This window comes from Haemorhous mexicanus, chromosome 2 (assembly GCF_027477595.1).
Source record: "Haemorhous mexicanus isolate bHaeMex1 chromosome 2, bHaeMex1.pri, whole genome shotgun sequence".
NCBI classification, from domain to species: Eukaryota; Metazoa; Chordata; class Aves; order Passeriformes; family Fringillidae; genus Haemorhous; species Haemorhous mexicanus.
Window position 1 is genome coordinate 113,785,960 of NC_082342.1, and position 21,777 is coordinate 113,807,736.

The 21,777-nt window shown below is 35.7% G+C and overlaps 1 protein-coding gene across 1 annotated transcript in view; it reads right to left on the reverse strand.

The window, feature by feature from the left end:
• Positions 1-6,412: 6,412 nt before the first annotated feature.
• RPGR (retinitis pigmentosa GTPase regulator) overlaps positions 6,413-21,777 on the reverse strand; it is a 37,885-nt gene continuing 22,520 nt past the window's right edge. The window contains exons 8-15 of the mRNA XM_059839972.1: positions 16,195-16,350; positions 15,557-15,681; positions 14,247-14,426; positions 13,213-13,378; positions 11,777-11,883; positions 9,996-10,061; positions 9,366-9,407; positions 6,413-9,018 (exon numbers count right to left, since the gene is read on the reverse strand). Of these exons, the coding sequence (XP_059695955.1) occupies positions 6,535-9,018; positions 9,366-9,407; positions 9,996-10,061; positions 11,777-11,883; positions 13,213-13,378; positions 14,247-14,426; positions 15,557-15,681; positions 16,195-16,350 (3,326 nt within the window). The 3' untranslated portion in view covers positions 6,413-6,534. The remainder of the gene's footprint in view (positions 9,019-9,365; positions 9,408-9,995; positions 10,062-11,776; positions 11,884-13,212; positions 13,379-14,246; positions 14,427-15,556; positions 15,682-16,194; positions 16,351-21,777) is intronic.

The window sequence follows — 21,777 nt, forward strand, 5'->3', positions numbered from 1 at the left end:
CTACTTACCAATGTATAAAATTCTAATTTAAAACTACATTCTGAAGAAGTATTTGTACTTTCAGTTTTTCACTAGACATTTAAATAGAGTTATCTGAAGTTTTATGTTCCCAGCAACTCAAAAGATATTTTTTGTTTATCCCCCAAGATAAATCAACATCTGAAATAGCTCAGATGTACTACAACTTTCACATACAAAACAGTTACCTTCTCATAAAAGTTTTCTTTCTTTGGACAACAAACAGAAAATACAAATTCCCAAGCAAAAAGGGAAAAAAAATTTCTATAGAACTAGAAAGAATTTTTAAGGTGTTTTGTGAAAACCATAAAAAGTTGGAGACTGTTTACATCAAGTATAATCTCTTATGAAGTATTTTACATAGTAACATAAATACCCTCTAATATTCAGTCCCTCAGAAATAGCATGCCAAAATAACTCCTGGGTACTTGAGCAAAACAGGAGAAATAAAATTAGCAACTCCAGGATATCTTGGTGTTATCTGAAAAACTTACTGTGTCTCTGGAAGATATTATGCAGTATAAAATGAATTCTTAATGCTAACAGACACAGAGAAAAAAAATTACTTGGGAATATTGGCCCACACTTGGATGCAGATTGTGCATATTTTCCAAATCCTTATAGAAAAAATTGTAGTGTCTGGAGTTTGTCATGCAGCTCCCACACATTTTCAAGTGAATGAGGACAGTCACTACTTCTGCTTTTATTGTGCACACAGCTTAGACACTGCATGTCTCTCCCAAATCCTGCACTTTTCATGAAAATCCTGCCATAATAATGCTGGTTTTTATTCAGTGCTTTGATAAAAAATACTGGTAAAGGCAAATTTTTGCCGAAGCACCAAAGCAGGCAGGAAGGTTTTTTGAGATTCTCTGACTTTGTACATTCCTCAGAGCTGGTCCATGAGTCACTGCTAAAACCTCCACAGACTGCAAGACTGGGTCTCAGGGAAGAGCCCCCACTTCAAAAGCATCTGATGTAAATTGGTAATTTTTGCACAACCATCACTAATCTTTAAGCCCATTCTCATCTTATAGATTTTTCAAGGCACCCAGCTCAGTAATGCAAGTGGCACCAGCTTCCCCATGGAATTGTTCTCCACATCCTGCCAGCACTTGGGGAAGCTCTCCCTCAGCCCCTGCAAGGCTGGCTTTAAAGCACAGCTTGACTTCTTTGTGTACCCTTGATACAGGACACGTTCAGGTTTGCTTTGCTCTTTTTCTCCACACAGATGATTAAGAAGTGCCTTCTAAAAGAGGTTAAATTTTGCAGCAGTTCTGCTGCTGTGTTTCTAATTATGAAAGTAGTTTTGTGCCTTGGATAGATGCTGGATAGAATGAAAGTGAAGTCTTTTATACTTCCTGTAAGAAAGCCAGGCTCTGCCAGGCTGGCTCACAAGCTCCTTTTAGGTTGGTATTTATTGTTCTCTTTCCAGTTGAACACCATAGGCTCTTGTACTAACAATAGTACCTGGGGGGGGTTGAAATCTTACTCTTCACTATTACTGTGATCTGTATTCTTACAAAAGAGGTGCAGATAAAGGCTTTGTTTAATATAAAATTCTTCTTAGAGCCACCTTTGTTTCTCTCTCTCTCACTCCCCAGATGACAGCACGAATACTTTAAATTTCACACAAACCACAAATGAGACTCTGTGTGAAAGGTGTGCCAGTCATGACAAATCATAAGGCTCCAAATCCACACCACTGAGCCTGGGATACTCCAGCAGACAGCCCTGCAACCCACCACAGACCAAAAGACTCATTTCTGATTTTTCAGTGCTGAAGAAATAAGAAAACCAGAATGATACATATTTTTACACCAGACATTTCAGGGCCCTGGTAAGAATTATTTTCATAACTAAGCATGGGGGTTTGAGATAACAGTATTAATATTTGTTTAAATTATTATAACATACGTTGACAAGCAAAAAAGCAACAAGCACTATCAAAAATCCTTTAAAAAAGAGAGTGATTAAGTGTACTTGCTTCTTCTTTTGGCAATAGAAAAATAAAACCTCTGTTGCTCTCTGCAATGCAATTTTCAGATGCCAAAGCTGTCTCTCCCAAATCCTTTCAATATCCTTTCAACCCTCTCCTGTCTCCATTAAAACGTAAATAAGTGTATAAGAATGTTACAGCTCAGCAAGTGACTTTGGATCCCAAACATGCTCAGAACTTTACTGAGCACAATACCATGGGTTTGCCGTTTCTGCAAGCAAAGAATTTGCTCAGTTGCTCATAGAATGCCACAGTACTAAACACTGTCACTTCCAGAATTAGATGAAAAATTACCCTTTCACATTTACTTTGCCCTTTTTTGGCCTTTTTACAGATCCTTAATGTTATATGAGAGATAGGATCTAAAAGTTAGTGCTATCTTGGGAGAAAATAGGCTAAAACTTATCTTAAAAGATGACTAAAGAAAAACTATGAGGGAAAAAAGCTAAGAGCAATGAAAATAAAAACTGCATGTCCTTTCAGCATAATTCTGAAAGGCCCTGTTCTAAAGAATATCCATGTGGTCATCCAGATAAGAAACTGGAACAAAAAATAACCAGTGAAACCTAGACATTTTTTGCAGCTTGGAGAAGGACATTTTTGTTATTCAGCATCAATTATGCAAAGAGATCTACTATCTGAATAAATGGTTTGATATGTTCAGCTATAATGGAAAAACTTATCTGCTGAAATTTTGCAGGCACAAGAGAAGAGCTGTGCTGCAGAATATTCCAAGGTCACCCAGAACACCCTGAACTCTAAGCAGAGCTGTGAGGCAGCAAGAGACCTGCTCCCAACCTCTGAAAGTGCCAGAGGTGTTTGTACTGCATACCCACTGTAAAAGGCAGCATCTGTAATTCTGTGAATGTCTGTGAGACTGTGCAGGGGATTAAAACCTCTGAGAGGAGCTGCCCCAGGGGATGCCTAGAAGTTTCCATGTGCTTTGTAACACTTTGAGGATGTCCAGTGTTGCTGTCAACTGTTGTGTTGCTGCTCTTGAATTAGACATGTAGGTGGTTGATTGCTGGTTAACTGTAATTAATAAATCAATAAACCATTTATTCTTGACTTGAACCACAGAATTGAATACTTTTTCCATGTGATGGTCATTAGGGAATAAATAATGAAGAGGGAATAAGTGCTCTTTTATCTAGTACAAAAATACAAAGACATCAAATGATGCAAATAAAAAAGAGGAGTTACTTCTCCAAACAATGTGTAAAGAAATCTAAGAATTATTCTCCAAAACAGGTTAAAAATTGATTGAAAGAAATTAATATGAAGAAAATGGATGTTAAATGTAATACATGTATCTGCTAAACTACAAATTATTGAAAAAGCTGAATATATTCATTATACTGAATGATTACAGGGGCAAAGCAACACTATATGTTTGTGCTACTCTAATATTCTAATTTATTTCTTTTTTCCAGGCATTCACCCACAGCCACTGGTAGAAAAAAGATGGATAGATCTTTGGTCTGGGCAATTGTCTTTTGTTTTCTCTCTCTAATGCAGGATTTCTTTTCTCTATTAAAAACTAACTCAGGACTATTTCTGCCATGTTTCTTCAGTACTGCATATAAATCTCTTTGTATGCCATAATAAATATGAAGGATATACTGAATTTTCACAAAACCACAAGTAGCAAACTTCATAAACCAGAATGAGTCAAACTAAATAAAATTCCACTCGTTATGCTAATGGAGTTCCAAAGTCCCCTCAAAGCCCAGAAATGCTGGCACAGAGCACAATTTATGTAACGAGTCTGTGGAAAACCCTTAGAAGTGCTGGAGTAAAGCTCTGCTTTTCCCCCACCACAGGAATGATGCACAAAACTACATAAAATCAGTTCTCAAATTAAAAAAAAAAAATTAATCTAGACAAAACAAAGAAGAAGAGATGCCTATAGGCTGCCTTTCTTCACTCTCTTGGAAAGCTTTCTGTGTTGAGAGAACTTTCATATGTTAAGAGAGAAAAAACAAATAGTCCTCATTTTCCTAAGAATTTACATTAAATGGTGCAACCAAACAGTAAATGAAGGGCTATTCCAACATGGAATTGAAAATCACTTGTTTTAAAATTCTCTCCTTTTTTTTCTCTCTCCCTCTAGGAAATACTTTTCACAAGAAATAACAGCATTGTTTTGTTTTTCACAGCCCAGTTTTCTTCCAACGATGAATTCTAGAACCACAAAGAAGTAGATGCCATATCCAAGACACCCAGTTTTAGGCCTATAAAAATACTTTCCAATACTACTAAACTTTCTAAGTTTAATCCCAGTAACATCCTAATCTTTCTAAGAAAGATAAAATAACACATCACAGCCGCTCACTTAGTTTCAAAGGGAAGAGTTTTCAGAGGAGTTCAGAGGAGTGTGACAGCACAGCACACTGGCAAAATAACCTATGACCCCATTGTTAGAGAGAGCTTGGGAAGGGCATTTAACTGATAAAATATTCTCTAACAGGATATGAGGATACTTACCCTGCTCCAAAGACACATGCTGATGTCAAGACAATGTGCTCCAGAGAATTCCAAAATTTGAAACAGATTTCCCAGGGACAAAATACAGCCACTGGGGTAACTTTTTGCTGTTGTTAGGCACAGCATGTGATTGAAGTGATCTTACCTTCAAATGCAGCATATGGAAGGGGAGAGTGAGGCAGGAAGGTTGGACCTAGACTGGAATTTACTAGGAAACTACTGATCTACTACAGGCTTTGTAGAAAATAAATTCTGGAGACATCGTGTCAAAGATTGTTTAATGCCAGCATCTTACAAAACAATATTAAAATGTTTCCTAATATCAATGTAAGTATTGATTCCATTCATGTTTTTATTGAATGACATTTACTCATTTTGATTCCTTTCTTCTTCTCTCCTCATTTTCAAGTAGGGCTTAAACAACTATTTTTCTAGAGAATGTCAATATTGAGATATGTCTGCAAAAATTTCCCAGACCACCCACTGGCATAATATTCAAGTAACAATGCTGCATGATTAGTCCCTATCTCTTCATTTGCCAGTTCAGTCCCTAAGGGTTGAAAGAGTGATGCATTATCTTACAAAAATAATTTGCAAGATTTGTTTGTGTATTTTAAGGAAATTCTAAAAGTATTTACTTCATCTTAAAAAAAAATAAAATCAGACTTTCTTACCACTTTCTTTACTATTCCATCTGGATGTTTGGTTTACCTCTTTTTGGAGATTACAGATAGGGTTTTTTAAAACAATAAATATTCTCTAACGAGGAGAAGCTTTGGCTCTGATCCTGGAAACATATATGTGTTTCACACAGCAAGAACAAATATTCCCCCTCCTGAGGTACCTCAGAGTTAGAGGAGTAATGTAATGTAGTCTTTTGTAGGCAGATATAGAATCTTTTGTGTATTCTTTTGTGTATTCAGTATAAACAACTGAAAAAAATTTTTAGAGGTGTGTATTTCAAATTCTTAGTTCTATCCAATCTCAAAGTGTGATATTAAAAAAATTATCCCTGAACTCTAATGTAATCTAGGCCAGATTCTGAAATCTGTGTGTGTCTTTTTGCACAGAATTGTTCTGACACCAAAATAAGAAGTCAACCTTAAGGCCTTTGGAAAGTCCCAGGCCATCACTTACCCAGGCCTGCACTTCCATTTACCTCCCATCCTCTGACCCACGTAAATTTGGCAACTTGTCCTTTCTTTAATTCAGGTACTTGAACATTTTATCAATGTATGAACAGAATAAAAGTAGGGGGAATAAATTATGGAGCAATGTGGAAGAGGTTTTACAGCCACTTCTGTGAGCAGAGAGAAGTTTGATAAGAGGATCCATGTTTGACCCTGAAAGAATTTTCTACCAAGGCCGTTGACATAGAAAACAAGAAAGAAAGAAGGATAAATAAGAGAAACCTGCAACTGCCTATTTCAATGAGCACTTTCTTTGTCTCTCATGACCACTGAGTAAAGTGTAAACTTATGAGTTTTGTAAGAATGTATAAAAAGCATGCATGCTATAATAAAAACAGGTTTGAAGTATTCTGAAAATGGAGTGTGTTGCTTTGTATTGTCACTCAATTATGACAGAGTGATACCAAAATTTGAAAATAGGTACCTTTGCTAATTTACTGAAACTCCCTTCATGTAAGGCACATTATCAGTAAACTGCCCTGCTACTAAAATTGGTGTGTTGCTGATTCAAAGGCAAAGATTACACTGTTACAATGTATAATTGATTTGTCAGCATGACATAACACTTTGATTAAGAGGCAAACAGTTTACCTCCTCAGCAATTAATGTTTTATGTTTTATATATGATAAACATGATTGTGAAAATGATTGTAACAATAAAGTATGATTTCTCTCATAAAAGTATCCTAAATCTAAACATTTTCTTCAGTTTTTTTCAAGAAATTGGCACTTAAATTACACGCATAATAGTTTGCTTTGATTTCATGAAAAGTTTCTTTCAAGTAATAAAAATCAGTCTGTTTCCTGAATTGGTTTAAAATAAATCTGCAGTAGTCTATGCTACTTTAGTGTTAAATAATGAGGTAGCACATTATTCCAAAATTGTTCTGGATTATGTAAACCATTTGCTACATGACGTTTCGATTTCATGTTTTGTTTAGAGCTGTTTGGTAAAGCAGCACTTTCTGTCTTTTCTGGCTTCCTGGGTTTGCTTTTCTTTTCTGGAAGTTTACTACTATAATTTTTCCTTTTATCTTTTGCTTTTTCCTCTTCTTCTTCCTCCTCATCCTCATCTTCTCCCTCATCCTCTTCTTCCTCCTCTCCTAAATCCCCTTCCTCCTCATCTCCTTCTTCCCCCTCTTCCTCTTCACCTTCTCCCTCCTCTCCCTCTTCCCTTTCTTCCTCCTCACCCTCTTCCCCTTTTTCTTCTTGCCCCTCTTCTTCTTCCTCCTCACCCTCTTCCCCTCCTTCCTCTTCTTCCTCCTCACCCTCTTCCCCTTCTTCCTCTTCTTCCTCTTCACCCTCTTCCTCTTTTTCCTCTTCCTCCTCACCCTCTTCCTCTTTTTCCTCTTCCTCCTCTTCCCCTTCTCCTTCATCTTCTTCTTCTCCTTCTTCCTGTCCTGCCTCTTCCCCCTCCTCCACCTCTTCTTCTTCTTCTCCTGTTTCCTCATCTCCCCCTTCTTCCACTCCTTCTTCTTCCTCCTCATCTTTCTCTTCTTCCACTCCCTCTTTTCCCTCATCTTCTCCAACACTCTCTTCCTCTCCTACTCCCTCACCTTCTTCCACTCCTTCTCCCTCTTCATCTTCCCTTTTCTCTTCACTTTCCCCCTCCTCTTCTTCCTTTTCATCTTCTTCCCCCTTGTCCCCTTCTGCTTCTACCCCCGTTCCTTCCTCTTTCTCATCTCCTCTTTCCTCTTCCACTTCATCCTCTCCATCTTTTCCTTCTTCCACTCCATCCTCACCCACTTCCTTAGTTTTTGTATTTGCATCTTCCTCAATCTGCTCTTCTTCAGATACCTCTTCTTCCCTCCCTGCCAATGATTCTCCCAACTCCTCCTCTTCACCCTCTTTGTCTTTTTCATTTTCCCTTTCTTTTTCGTCTTCATCTTCCTTTACATCTTCTCCTTCCTCTTCTGCCTCTACCTCTTTTTCTTCCTCTTCCTCGGTATCTTCCCCTCCTTCCTCACTTTCATCTTTTCCCTCACTTTTAACCTGCTCTTTTTCTTTTTCAGTGCCTTCCTCTTTCTCATACTTCTCCTCCATATCCTCCTTTTCTCCCTCACTCACCATTTCTTCTTCCTCCATCAACCTGCCTTGCTCATCTCTTTGCTCTTTGCCATCTCGCTGACTGACCTCTTCAGCCTCCTCTGCACCCTCATTCCCACTGTCTCTTTCAGCCCGTGATTCTTCTTGTTCATTTTCTTCCTCACTATCTTTTCCCTCTTCATCTTTTTCTACTGAAACTTCATCTCTGTCTTTTATAAACTCACTCTCTTCTTCCTCTTCTAGTTTACCTTCACTGTCAATTGCTTCATCCAGTTTTTCTTTTTCACTTTCACCCTCTTCATTGCTTTCATTCTCCTGCTCCTGATCAGATTCCTCCTCATTCTTAATTTCTAACAGCCTATCTTCATCAGGTTTAGCATCAGAGCTTGCTTCTTCCTCATTCAGGCTTTTAAAATCTGTCTGTTCTACACGTTCTTTCTCATTGTTTGTAGCTTGCATCTCCTCAATCTCACTGTCTCTTTCTAAGTCCAGATGTGTCACTGTCCTCCTTGCCCTCTGCACAACTCTGTGTTCATAGAAGGCCTCTTCCTTAAGTATATATTTTTGGAGATCATTAGTACTTTCCTCAGATGATGATGATGATGATGAAGTTACAGATTCTTGTTTCAAAAACTGCTGCTTTTTTTTAAGCTCCTTCTGTTCTGCACTACTTTCTTCTACTGTGACATTTATTCCTTCACACTTGTCAGATTTTTCAACACCATCCTTTAGTTTGTTTTGACTATCTGCTGTTTTTTGACTCCCTTGCTTTTGAACAGGACTATATTCTTGTACAATTAATGAATCAGTCTGAGGCTGATCCCTAGGAGCAGAAGGAAGTACCTCTATTTTAAGGGATTGTTTAGATTTAACAGCTTTTGGCTTTTTATTGGAAGAATTTATTTTTTCAGTCAGAATTTGATTTTCAGTGGGAAGATTATATGTTGCATCCACTTTGAAAAATTCAGGATTTTCCACACACTCTTTTTCCCTTTTCACTAACATGCTTTTGTACTCAGTAATTTCTTGAGCACCACTTTTCAAAGTACTATCACTTTGTGCATCCTCAGATTTACCTTTCTTTATACTTTTTCTGGCCACAGGCTTCCCTAAAAAGGCACTACTCTTTTCTAAATCTTGTCCAGTTGACTCTGAAAGTGAAGACTGCTTTTGTAAAGAGCCAGACTCTAATTTTGAGCCCTCCTTTGTGAAATCAGAATCCTTGTTTTTAAGCCCACCCTTACCATCTCTTTTCAGTTTCACATTTTTATTGTTCTTCTATTCCACATGAGAAGCAGAAAATTAAAAAGAAAGAAAAAAAGCATTAAAGACAAATGGCAGCGAAAGAAAAAGGTTACAAAAGCATCTGAACAAGAAGAGAAACAATTTGTGAGAGGGGATTAAAAGACAGCATAAAAGGTAGAGTATTTCACATGAAATGAATTTACAAGTGCACATATTAGAAGAATGTAAGATCCTGGTAATGATCAGTGTAGTGCTACACCTTTCTCACTACCCAAGGAAATGCAGTAGGAATTGTGCAGCCAGTGCCACATCCCATAAACCAGAGCAGGGGCAATGCATGAGGCTGTGCAAGCAGAAGGAAATTCATACAGTTCTCTTACACCTTCCTCCTTTGGAAATCTTCTGATGCACTCACTGTTATGCTCAGAAGTTTGAAAATCTGTTGTCTTTATGCTTTAAATTTTACACTTATTTAACAAATTATGAATTTAAAAATCTAAAATAAAATTTTAATAAAATATAACAAAGTGCTGAAAAGCTGAGATCACTTTAGGAGTGAAATAAAAAAAGTACTACAAAGTACTTTAATTTTATAATTATTGCTCCTCTAAATATATTTCATGGTGAATATCTGTAAATAAAATCTTTATTTGCACTGTGTCCCAAAATATTTTCTTAGCAACAAACCAGTAGAAATGTATGTTATCACGTGAAGTTACAAGGTCTATATAATAGCCTCTTGCTTCTTGAATTGGTGAAATATTACACACTCATCTCAAACTGCACTGGATATGTGGAGTTCTAGGTGCCTGCCCAAATTCTCTCTGCCTTCATGCAGCTTCTTAGAATTTTAGGTCATGGATATTCAGAAAATTAGCTAGAGGAGGTCTATTAAATTTGCCCAACTTTTTAAAAACTCAAAGCAAAATAAGGAAGTACTAGGACAATACAAGAATTGCAGATTTTTTAAACATCAGTATCAATATAAAATATGCAATTATTTACAGTACCTTCTGTTTTTGGAGTGGTGATAATTTTAAGGACCAGTCACCAGGATTCAACTTCATTGCATGTGTCTGCAAAAAAAATAAGATCACTAATAAAAAAATAAATATATTTAATAGAGAAAGTAGCAACAAAGCCCAGTTTTACAAAACAGAGCTAGTTTATGAACATTCTAATATTATTGCACAGGTGAGACAAACCTGTATGATCATTCAGCTCACCTCTTTCACCTCCACTCCATCATTTTCTGCTTATAAAGAGTGTGGTGAACAAATGTCAATACCTAAACTGTCTGCAGAGACTGAGCACTACCCTGACCTTTCTTAGAGCCCACAGGCACGTCTGAGATCCACCTTCCACTCCCTGTGAGGTACAAAAAGAACTTTACTCCATTATCATCACAAACCTAAATCAACATCCAGTTTGGCACCACAGCCTTCAAAGAACATCTTCAAAGAAATGTTGCACAGCAGAATTTTTCCTTGGAATCTAATGCCTTTATCTCTTCCAGATGAAGCAAGAAACCAAAAGGCAACATAGAATACTACTAAGTGGGAATATATAATGAAATTTTGCTCATCCCTCGCCACATATTCCAAATAACAATATAATAATACTGTCTGCTGTTGATTGTTCACTGCTCATGGTTTAACCACATTCTTTTTCAACACAATGAGCATGGACAATTCTAGTTTCAGACTCCCAATAATTTAATATCATCAATATAACATTAAAGGGTTTTCCTCCTCTTGTCACATGTGTCAATAAGATGTATGTTGCCACAACCTAGAAAAATTGAAAAAACTATGCTGTAGCAGATTGTTTTCATTCAGATCCAAGAAGAGCAAACATTTTTCTTGTATTTTGACAAGTTTGCCTGAAAGGCTTTTTTTCAAATTTATGTTTAAAATTTTTAAAATGTTTTAAAATTGATTCACTACAGGTATAAAACTGAAAAGGAGAAGGAAGTCTAGCACATAAACTGTGCAATAGGTAAATAATGCTTCAGTAAATTAATGGAGGCCATGCTGTGCATTGGATCTGGTCACATTTTTTTCTCGTAAATCAAAATGAAGTTTATTTAACATTTCTAATGTTAAATAAATGGCATGGACAAACAGACTGTTAAATTACTAAGTACTTTTAAATGCAAACAAATAATAACTCCTGTAGATGTTCAATCCCTCCAGTATAACTGTGGCTGCATTAAGGCTAGGACATGTCCCTTCTGCCGAGAGAACAAAATGTTTTGGAAAGTTGTACAAGTGATAAAGTGAACATGTTTTTTAAATAAAAGAAATATGTAGGAACAAGCTGGGGGATCAGCAAATAATAAAAAGTCAGGATTTTGGCCTTCTCTTTAATATGATCCACCTGTATTAAAAAACTTCTTCTCAAACAGGAAAAGATGTCTTCTGCCTAATTTCCTGCATTTCTCTGTTGGAAACCATCAAGAAAAGCAAGGTCAGAGATAAAGATCGTGATGTGGCCTCCAGCATCCTTTTCCTTTCCTTTCTGATTTCCAGAGCTAAAGTGTGGGGAGGCACTGCACTGCTTGGACTGCTTCATATCACAGTGCTACTTTGAAAATTAAAATATATTCTAGCATTGGGTGATGATGATACAAAATGCATGTTCATCTGACAGTGTGTCAGTATGATGCATGTCACATATGATGTTCTGGTAGTCAGGAATTCTGCATTAGAACCTGAAACACAATTCAGATTCTTTGTCTCCCCCTCCAAAAAAGTTACTGAATTATAGATCCATTATTGGAATATATTACCATATTTAGGATGTCAGTTGTATCCCCAAGGTTTCTGTCAATATTTTCATTATCTGAATCTTGTTCTGAAGAGACTTCACTAGGTTTATCTTTTTGATGATTATTTTCTACAAGGTAAAATAGGGGCAAATAAACAAATATTATAGGAACAAGCACTGTATAGCAAACAGAACACCCCACTTATAAAATAGAGATTATTCTTATTTTACTAACATAGAACTGAAGTCCTCAGATTCTTCATTCCCCCAGCCCAAGACACAGAAAAATCACTTCCATCTCTCTTTATCATTAACAACAGAGGGAACTCAGCAATCTGGTCTCATTGCATGGTAGATCTCTGATCATTTCTGCAGGCTTTCAAAACCTAAATATTACCTGGGACAAAGATTCTTTTGGATAATCTCTTTAATAATACTGTAAAAATTTGAGCAAAGTAGCTGCAGTCGTGTTATCTCCATTGCACATTATCTGTGTAATGGATGGAGAGACAATGAGTTAAAAGCAGCATTATAAAAATGTTCCTACATCATTAAGCTCATCAGGTCTATGACCATTTTGTACAGCACAAAACCTGAGGTTTTAGGTCTAAGAAAACTCTAAAGGAAATTCAAATTTCACTGCATTGCTTTCCTGGAACCAGAAATGCTAACGGATATGCTGGAAGATTTAAAAATAACCAACCATCTTTATTCCATGAATGAATTATTTTCAAATTAGATTTAGCTGTCCAGTAAATCTGAACTAACAATTACACAGAAGCTCTGCATCCTGCACTCTTCAGCATTGCTCTTTCTAGGAAATCACAGAGGCCCAGGATGCCAGACAAGTCCAGAACTGCTCTAGAGAATCTGTGCCAAAGTCCAGTGCTGTATTATGGTTATCCAGACTTTTCCATCAGCTAGAATACGGCAAATCCTTATTATCTTAGATAACAAAGGGTGAAGAGTGCTTCTGCATTTCCAAGTGATGAAGATAGAGCCTGTAAGAATTAGTAGACCTCTTTTCTTATGTTTTCTTACCCAATTTCTTTGTAGGCTTACCTATGTCCTTAACACTGTTCCCAACTTCTTTTTTTTTTTTTTCCTGTAATTCCTTTTTTATGTGTGTGTGTGTGAAAACAAAGTAAGTGGTTAATGTTCTTGCAGTATTTTTGTGAATCTTATTTCTAAAGGCTTAAGGGACCACAGGTACAACCAACAAACTGTTTTTCTTTCACTCAAGCCTCCTCTTAATCTTTAAACTTGTTTTGCAAACACGAACAGTGTGAGGCAATTTTTGTCTGCATTTCTCTGCTTTCATGCCTGTGTGCTGCCAGACCCTCCTGAGGTAAGACTGAACCTGAACCTTCTTTCAGGTTCCAACTGCACATTTGTTTATGAATTATGAGTCAAACCATTCTTATCAGGAAACAGCAGCAAGATGTGGGGACATTTCACCTTTCTCATGGTCTCCATCCCTCCCAGATTCAGCTTTAGGATGACTTCTTGCAGAAAACCAGAATGGGCTGGTGTTGCTTGCCACAGGCAAGGAAGATTTTAAGAAGCCTCCTCCCATTGCAGGCAGAGTTTGTGCCATTCGAGCAAACTGCTCTGGTGACCTTTCCTTTAGAAGATTGAAAAACAATAAATTGAGAAAAAGGCTAGAATAACAAAATGCAAGCAATCTCTCATACTTATCAGTGATATTTGCTGTTAGCTTGGGATAGTGTTTTAACTTAATAAGCAGAAAGAAGTATCTTTAAAAAATTTAATTATTTATAGTCCTAGAAAGTGGGCAGGTACGTAGTGGGATTTTTAAGATCACCTCTATGCAATGACTTCAAGCAATCCTATTTTATAAAAAAGGTGAAAAATAACTCTTTTTATCTGAAGTGAAAAACTAATCTCTCAAATAACATCAAGGTATTTAATCCACAACATCAATACATTTTTATAGAATAAATTCAGGTTTGGTTAGAGTTAGTTCTCAGACAGGTAAGTGAAATGATCCAATTCATTGTGATGTTTAAGGAAATCACATGGAATGTGTAGTGGAGATAAAAGAGCAGAAAGTAATATTTTAAGTAGCTACATCTAATATTCTTCTTTGATATCTTATAAACTATGAAACTGTTTAACATATTAAAGGATTCAGAGAGAACAGTGAAAGAGCCAGGTTCTTGCTATTTTTAAAAAAATATTTCTAAGTTTAAAAAATGCAAAGGAACAGGTTCTACATTTTTGAACAAAAAAAATTACAAACCCAATTTTAATCTCTTCCATAGAACTAATTAAACAAAATCCGACAAACACCTACTTTTTTTTCAATTTTTGGGCCCAGGGTAAATGTCTATATCTCATATTATACATTAAAATTAAACCCTTAGTTTAACTAATATATTTAATTGCTTGGCATATGCTGTGGTTTTAGCTTTAAAAGTGCTTTTGATTCCTGAAAGAAGTATGGCAACTCTGAATATCTCTGAGCTTACCCTCTCTCGACGTCGCATCCGTGCTGCTGATAACTGCAAAGTGTTTGCCAGTACCAAGTGCCCTCTGCTTTGAGAGGTAGCAGCAGCCAAACGAGGTTCATATAAATCTTCCAAAGGTATTTCAGATCCTTTAGGTCTTGGAGCAGCAAAAACCAGCATGTGACAACCCCCACAAGCAACCTACAGCTCAAAAAAAGGTCTGATTACTTCATTTGCAAGTATCAAGGATGCACTTTTACAATTATCTCTAGGGACTTAGATGATAAGAAAGAACTGTAGTAGAAGTAAGACACAGCAAATGGCTCCAAATTTAGTTCCCAATTACACCAGCAAAATGAAAGCACTTAATTACATCTATTAATTACTAGTGATCCATGTTCACTTCTTCTTAGTTAAATACAATGCATTTGTACTGAACAGAACAAAAGACAGGACTATCAAATTTTTTACATAAAAGATAGCAAAGATATTTCCACTGATTTTCAAGAGACTAGCTATTTATTTTGATACAAGTCACTTGATAGCAATACTGAGAGTTTCAAACCTAAATGTTTTATCACAAAATCAGCAAAATGTAAAATAAATTCAACACCCTCCTGTAGACACAATATTATTACATAAAGACCAGAGGTTTCACTTTTTAAAAGGTTTAAAACATTCACTGCTTCCAAAAAAACTTCCTTCACCTCTAATTCCAGTAAACAAACAGAAGTGATCAACAGACTTTTGTTGCAAATTTTGTTCAATCCTGAGTCTTGTTAATATTTTTGATGCTGGCAGTTTTCTGACATTTCTTCCACACCTCAAGAAGCAGATGACAAAACTTCCCTTACACAATTCTCAAATAAAAGACTATTCTTGCTTTCTTGTCCAGTTTGGATTAAAAAAACCCTCAAATTTTCTTGAGGTTTAAAAATAACCCACTGTACAAAAATTGTCAAAATTGAAAAGATTACTCTCTGGTGTTTACAGAAAATATATAAATTTCCCCATACTTCCAACCATCTAAGAGTAATAAATCATTCAGTTTATAAGCTACCTCAGCTCTGAAGACCAAAACACCATAGCACAAGACTACTAAATAAAATCCTACAGAGCAATCCTTGTGTAGCCCAAGTCAAAGACATTCTAAACTAAATGAACACTGTAATGAGCATATATAATATCCACTTTCCTTCAGTTTCTGTTGTCCAGCAATTAAATGTTAGAGAAAGAAACAATTCTATAAGGATATTTCAGCTCAGATTAATAAGGTGTTTCATAAAAAGATAAATATTATGATATCTGAGAGGAATGAACAAAAGTTTTACCAAAAGGACTGTGAACTTCAAGAAGTTGTAACACAGAGTGGGATCAAACAGATTTGTAAAACTCTCTTCTCCAAAGCCTAACTTGCCATGTCGTCCATCTCCAAAAGTAAACATCAGGCCATTCTCTGCATATGGGAATAAAAAGGAGGTTAAAACAAAGATTCAATAGAAAACCAGGACAGAACCATTAAAAAGTAACAGGCTATGAAAGTAAGAAATACTTCCTCTCAAAAAGCAAAATCTGAACAATTATTTTAGGTCTTCAACAGATGAATATTATCAAAAAATATGCACATTTTCAGACAAAGTACTGTCTGAGATGTTGGTCTAGACAATTTGTAAAATAAACTGCCCTGACAAAATAATAAGATTTAAACTATACAGAAAAGCAACGGCTTCTAAACAAGAATATTTGTTAGCAAGGCACAATGAGGAGGTTATAATTCCCCAAGAAATACAGAGTTATGCATGGCATGGCTGTGAGTCAGAAATTCCTGTTGAATTCACATTCCTCACTGGCTCATTTCACCCTTAGAACCAGCAATGGATATGTCTGCTACTGCTCATTGGATAAGGAAAGCTTTTACAGCATAACAGAAAGTTGCTAGAAGTGCTTCCAGAATTTTGCACTCCCATACCTGCTATCACAGCAGTGTGATTTTCCCCACATGCAATGTTACAAACTTTGTGCCTCTTCAAGCGTTTCACAGGCTTTGGTACTGAACTTTCAAACACAAAAGTTCCATGTCCCAGCTGCCCATACTGTCCAAGTCCAAAAGTATAAACATCTGTCTCTGAAATGATACAGGCAAAGTTAACAACAAATATGCTGATACATATATTATTTATACATATATTTCTTATATATTATATTATAGTATAGTATCATATTACATTGTATTATATTATGTATTATTATATATAATATATATAATTTATTATATAGTTATATTATTTATTATAGTATTATATTATTCATAAATTCAAATTATTAATTATTTATAAATAATTGTATTTATTATATTATTTATACATTTATTTATTAATATAATAGCCTACATTCTATTCTCCAAATGGAAGGCCACTGACATAAACATCATTAAAAATGTTTAATCAATTAAAAATGTGCCAACTAATCAATTACATTTATCAATTATTAATATACAACAAAATTTAAAAAAACAGGAATTGAAGCACTGAAGTATACACAGAGAAGAATTTTAAATGGTTCAACGTGTGATATATTTTCTAACATAAATGCAAAATAATCCACTAATCATATGTACACAAAGCAAAGTTTAAAAAATGTTTGGAAATTTACATACTGCAATATATTCAAGACTACAATGTTTATACATTTATATACATTTTCACAACAGCCTCATCTTAATTACTCATCAGCTCCATAAACACTGTATGGCCCTAAATACAATAGACAAGATCTCATAATTTTTATGAAAGAAGAGACTGGAATAGTAACAGAATAGGTTTCAGTATTCTGTTCAGCTACCAAATCAGCCCTTCAATAAATACAGAGAACACTATAATTGTGTTATCTTGTGACAGAATAATCATCTTTCCACATTTATATTTTGTCTGTTTAATGGACTGTGTGTGCCAGGAAAAAGAATGAGAGCTTCTCCAACGGAATAAAGACTCCTGGTGTGTCCATCCCTGGCATTCCATCACTACAGGGGAAGATTGTGAAGCTTGGAAATCTTGATGAGGTCATGCTTGAACAGAGAAGTTCTTTGGGAAAAAAAGTAGAAGTTTTCCTAGAATTTTGTTTCCTGACCCTTTTTCTTTTGCATGTAGGCAACAAAGGAAAAGTGAGAGAAATTCTACTTAAAGCACCTATGAAAAAAAACGAGAAAGATTATGAATTGACAAAAAATATTCCATATTAAGTTAAAAGAACTTTCCAACTTCAAAGGAACTGCGATGAAATAGTAACACTACATATGGAAATGTTCTTTCCAGGAAAGTCTTTTCCTTTCTGTTCCTTATAAATTGTTCCATAATAAGATGACATGAATTCACACCATAAACAAAAAAGTGCAATGGTCTCACATTTTTTTATAAATTGTAGTATTGAGGAAGCATATTTTTTTTTACTAAATGTAATGGTAAAGCTCCCTCTGCTGGAAATTTTAGTGCAAGAAAGTAAAACCTTGGGAGCTTTATAAAGTAAAAGCAGTAGCAAGAATTTTCCTGTAATATTTAGACTTCCTGCATGAGAATCAAGAAACTACACCTGAAAGACAGGAACTTTCTCTAAGCAAACAAAAGTCTCATCTTTATTTTAGTAAACTGCTTTCTCAGGATGGCTGATTCAAAAAATTCTGTTTAGAAGTACTGCATTTCTTTAAACAATTATTTGGAAACTGGCAGATATGTTAACTACATGGCTTTATCTGATTAACATAGTTCTTTGAATGAACTACAAGTGTTTTTCTTTAATCCTAGCATGAAACATGCAAAGTCTTCTACATTTGTGTTGAGAGGGAGATGTTCTCAAATGTTAACTTTAAAAGTGCAGTATTGTGATGTCACACTGCTACAGTGCAGGGAATTTTTTCTTTCTTTTCTTTCTACTGAAAATGAGGGAAAAGGCCAATCCCAATCCAGGTCAGACTGCCTTTATATGACAAATAATTTCTTCTGCTGCCCTCATAGACCAGGGGCACCTAAACATTGCTCCTCCTTCACAAGAATTTGCTTCTTAGTGAATTATCAAGATAGAGGAAGAAAAAAAACCTTGCACCTTTCTTAAGTGATTTACCACTCTGGTGCAGAAGTGAGGTCCCACCTCACTAATAACCCCCTTCAGTAGAAATGAGGTATTTCCTCCCATCTGTCTTTACAAATGCATGGAAAGAGAAGAGAATGGAAAAGCAAGCTCGCACACTTCTTGATAAAATGACAGGGGTGAATGTCATCATTCTGAACACAGCAGCAGCCCATGAGAGAACCCTTGAAGGATAAAGAGAAATGGTTTCAGAGGTTGCACAGAAGACAATGGCTTTTCTGTTCCAAGTGACCTCCAGCACCTGAGTGCTGGAAGAGCTGCTTCTTGACTTCCTATTTCCGTTTTTGGAAGAAAGAGGATATTTCCCTGTAGCTGTGTTATCTTCCATCTTTGCAGGTATCTTTTTTAATTTTTGTCTATCAATAAACAGTCCTAGGCAAAAAGCTATATAGCTTTCATAATATTTTTTACAACATGCCCTTTGCTGACAGAACTGCATGAGCTCAAAGAATGTTCTTCAGAATCATGTATTCCCTGCTATGTATCTAAGGCTACAGATGAAGCTAAAAAGTCCACAGAACTAAAAAGGAAGCAGACAGGTAAGCTTATATCATAGCAACATAGAATGGTTTGGGTTGGAAGAGACCTTAAAGATATCTGGTTCCAACCTCTTGCAATGGGCAGGGATACTTTAAACGAGACCAGGTGACACCATCCAGCCTGGCCTTGAACACATCCAGGATGGGACATCCACAACTTCTCTGGGCAACCTGTGCCAGGGCTTCAACTCTCTCACAGTAAAGAATTTCTTCCTAACATCCAACCTAAACTTACTCTCTGTCAGTTTGCCATTCCCCCTTGTCCTGTCACTCCAGGCTCTTGTAAATATTTATTGTTTCACCATATTTCTTGTAGGCTCTGTTCATGTACTGGAAGACCGCCATTAGATCAGCCCAGAACCTTCTCTTTTCCAGGCAGCACAACCCCAATTCTCTCAGCCTTTCCTCACAGGTAGGTGCTGCATCCCTCTAATATCCTAGTGGCCTGTCCACATAAATTCATTCCCCTTGAACACTACCATTATTATTATTATTTTTACTACTATAAATATTATGCCAATGAACTATTTATTCACTCTCACAATAGCCTTATTTTTAAACAGCTTATGCTGATAAATGTTACTGCAAAAAATTAACTGTCAACACAATGTTCAGTATTCAGAATTAGTAACTGGATTTGGGGATTTCAGTATAAATAGTATACAGACTTAAGAATGGTTTGAAAAATCTAATAATCCTATATGGTCTGAATTGTGAGTTCTGACAGGAAAAGGTAGAGTTTTTACATCCTTTTTGTCCTCTTTCAAAAGGGTGCCTTTGCTTTCTTTTCTTTTTAAAAGACCTTGAAACAGAAGATGAAAAATCCAACATTTTACATACTAATGCACTAATGTTCTTATGTCAAACATTCTATTCTCAAAGGTCTGCTTCACTTTTTCCTTTGAAGAGCTATCTTTGCTTTCCTTCCTTTCAGAGAATGAAAGGAAGTAATATATCCTTCTATAGAAAATATTATTCCCAGAGGATCTGTCCTCATCTGAAAAAAACCTGCAAGATATTAAGGCCACTCCAAATAATCTGTCTCTTCTTTTCCATTTTCTAGATTCAGATCCATTATTTTTCTACCTTTTAAAACACCTTATTGAAAAAAAGCACACTAACTGGGATTGCTGCTCTCCCATATTTCACTTGAAAGTGATGACACCTACAGCTTTTATTTGCAGCAGGAAGTACCTGCAAGCATTGGGGTAGTCAGTGCAATTTTTTCAGTCTCTGAGAGAATGAATCTGAGAAGAGGACAGGATCTTCTCAGACTGGTTGACTGACTGCCATGAAATGAAAAGCTTTGTGCTATCAAGATTTGGCATGAATTTTTAAATGCAATTCTGCTTATTGTCTAGAACAATTGCAAATATTAAAGGCAGAGGTAACAATAGAGCTTGTAAAGATGATGGTTCCCAATACCACACTCAACATTTCTAAAACCAATCTCTTAAAAATTGGGCTTTTACCTAAATTATTGCTCTCAACAATTTAATTCTTGTTCTCTGGGAAAAATAATTGAGTTTCTCAATTTAAAATTTCAGATGAAGAAAAACCCAAAGAATTATTTTAATATATACTTTCTACCTTTTACTCTGATGCTCATAGAGATTCCAAGCAGTACCTTGATTTAATAACCCAGATAACAGTGGTTCTCACCACACAAAATTGCCAATAGAATAGACAACAGTCATAAAAAAGAAATCATATGAAGTGCTTTGGAATAGACTAATTACACATGAGAGTCAGGAAGAAACTTGCCTTATACTCTGTAAGATAACTGAATTATGCTTTCTTCTAATTTGATAAAGTCTAAGTAGAAATGATGTCAAGAAATGAGCCAAGATGAGCAACAGTTTTTCCATATGACATTTTCTCTTGTGCTTTTGCTATGTCAAATGAGATAGACAAAGCAAGGGAATATTCAATAGTCACACACTCAGTTCTCATTTCCTGAGACTGAAATGTCACATCCTTAAAAACTAGAAAGACCCTGAAAGGATGAAAACCACACCAGTATACATTGTGTTACTAAAGGCAAGCAGCACCCATTTTCATGGAGGATGACACTTGAAATTCAGAGTTTCTTCAAAATTGTATTACTTCTTAATTTATGAAAATGAGCTTAAAAGTGGTGTAAATGTTTCTGCCCTTCTTTAAAGATATCTCATCGGAATTCTCAGTTTCTGGTCACACCACCTCAAGATGTAATTTAGGACCAATTTCAAGTGAAGTTTCTGGTGCAAAGCCATTGATGAATGTATGTCACAGTCCCTTAAAATTTTTAGTATCTGTATCTACCTATTTTCACAACTTTTTGCTCAAATTTTGCCTTGAGTCAGAAAATGTTCTCTATGTTAACACTTCTGACTAAGTATCTTTCATTTGAGACAGTATTGCCACTATTCTCTACTGTTTCACTCAAAAGTGTCTTAGTCAGAAGTTCACATTTGTCACCCATTTAATAACAGCTGAATCACACTAAAAACGATCTGATTTTTTACTCTTATCACAACTATTAATCTTCAGGAAATGTATTTTGTTGGAGGATATAATTTTACTCTTTTTGTGAGTCAACTAGGTCGTCTGGTACTCAACACTTTGATCATCAACTGCCAGCTCAGCCAGCATTGAATTTCTTACTTATTTCTACTAAAGAACTTATTTCCATAAGCAAGCAAGTCTTACATATATGTATACTTATTACAGTATTTTCTTCATTGTATTTCCTCTATGGCATTTATATTTCCCTCTTTGTTCTAGCTCTTGTACAGATTTCACTATAATGATGATGGTATCTGAGTCTGTATCTTTCTTCTAAATCTCTATAATGGTCATGGGTTATAATGATTATTTTTATCACATGAAAC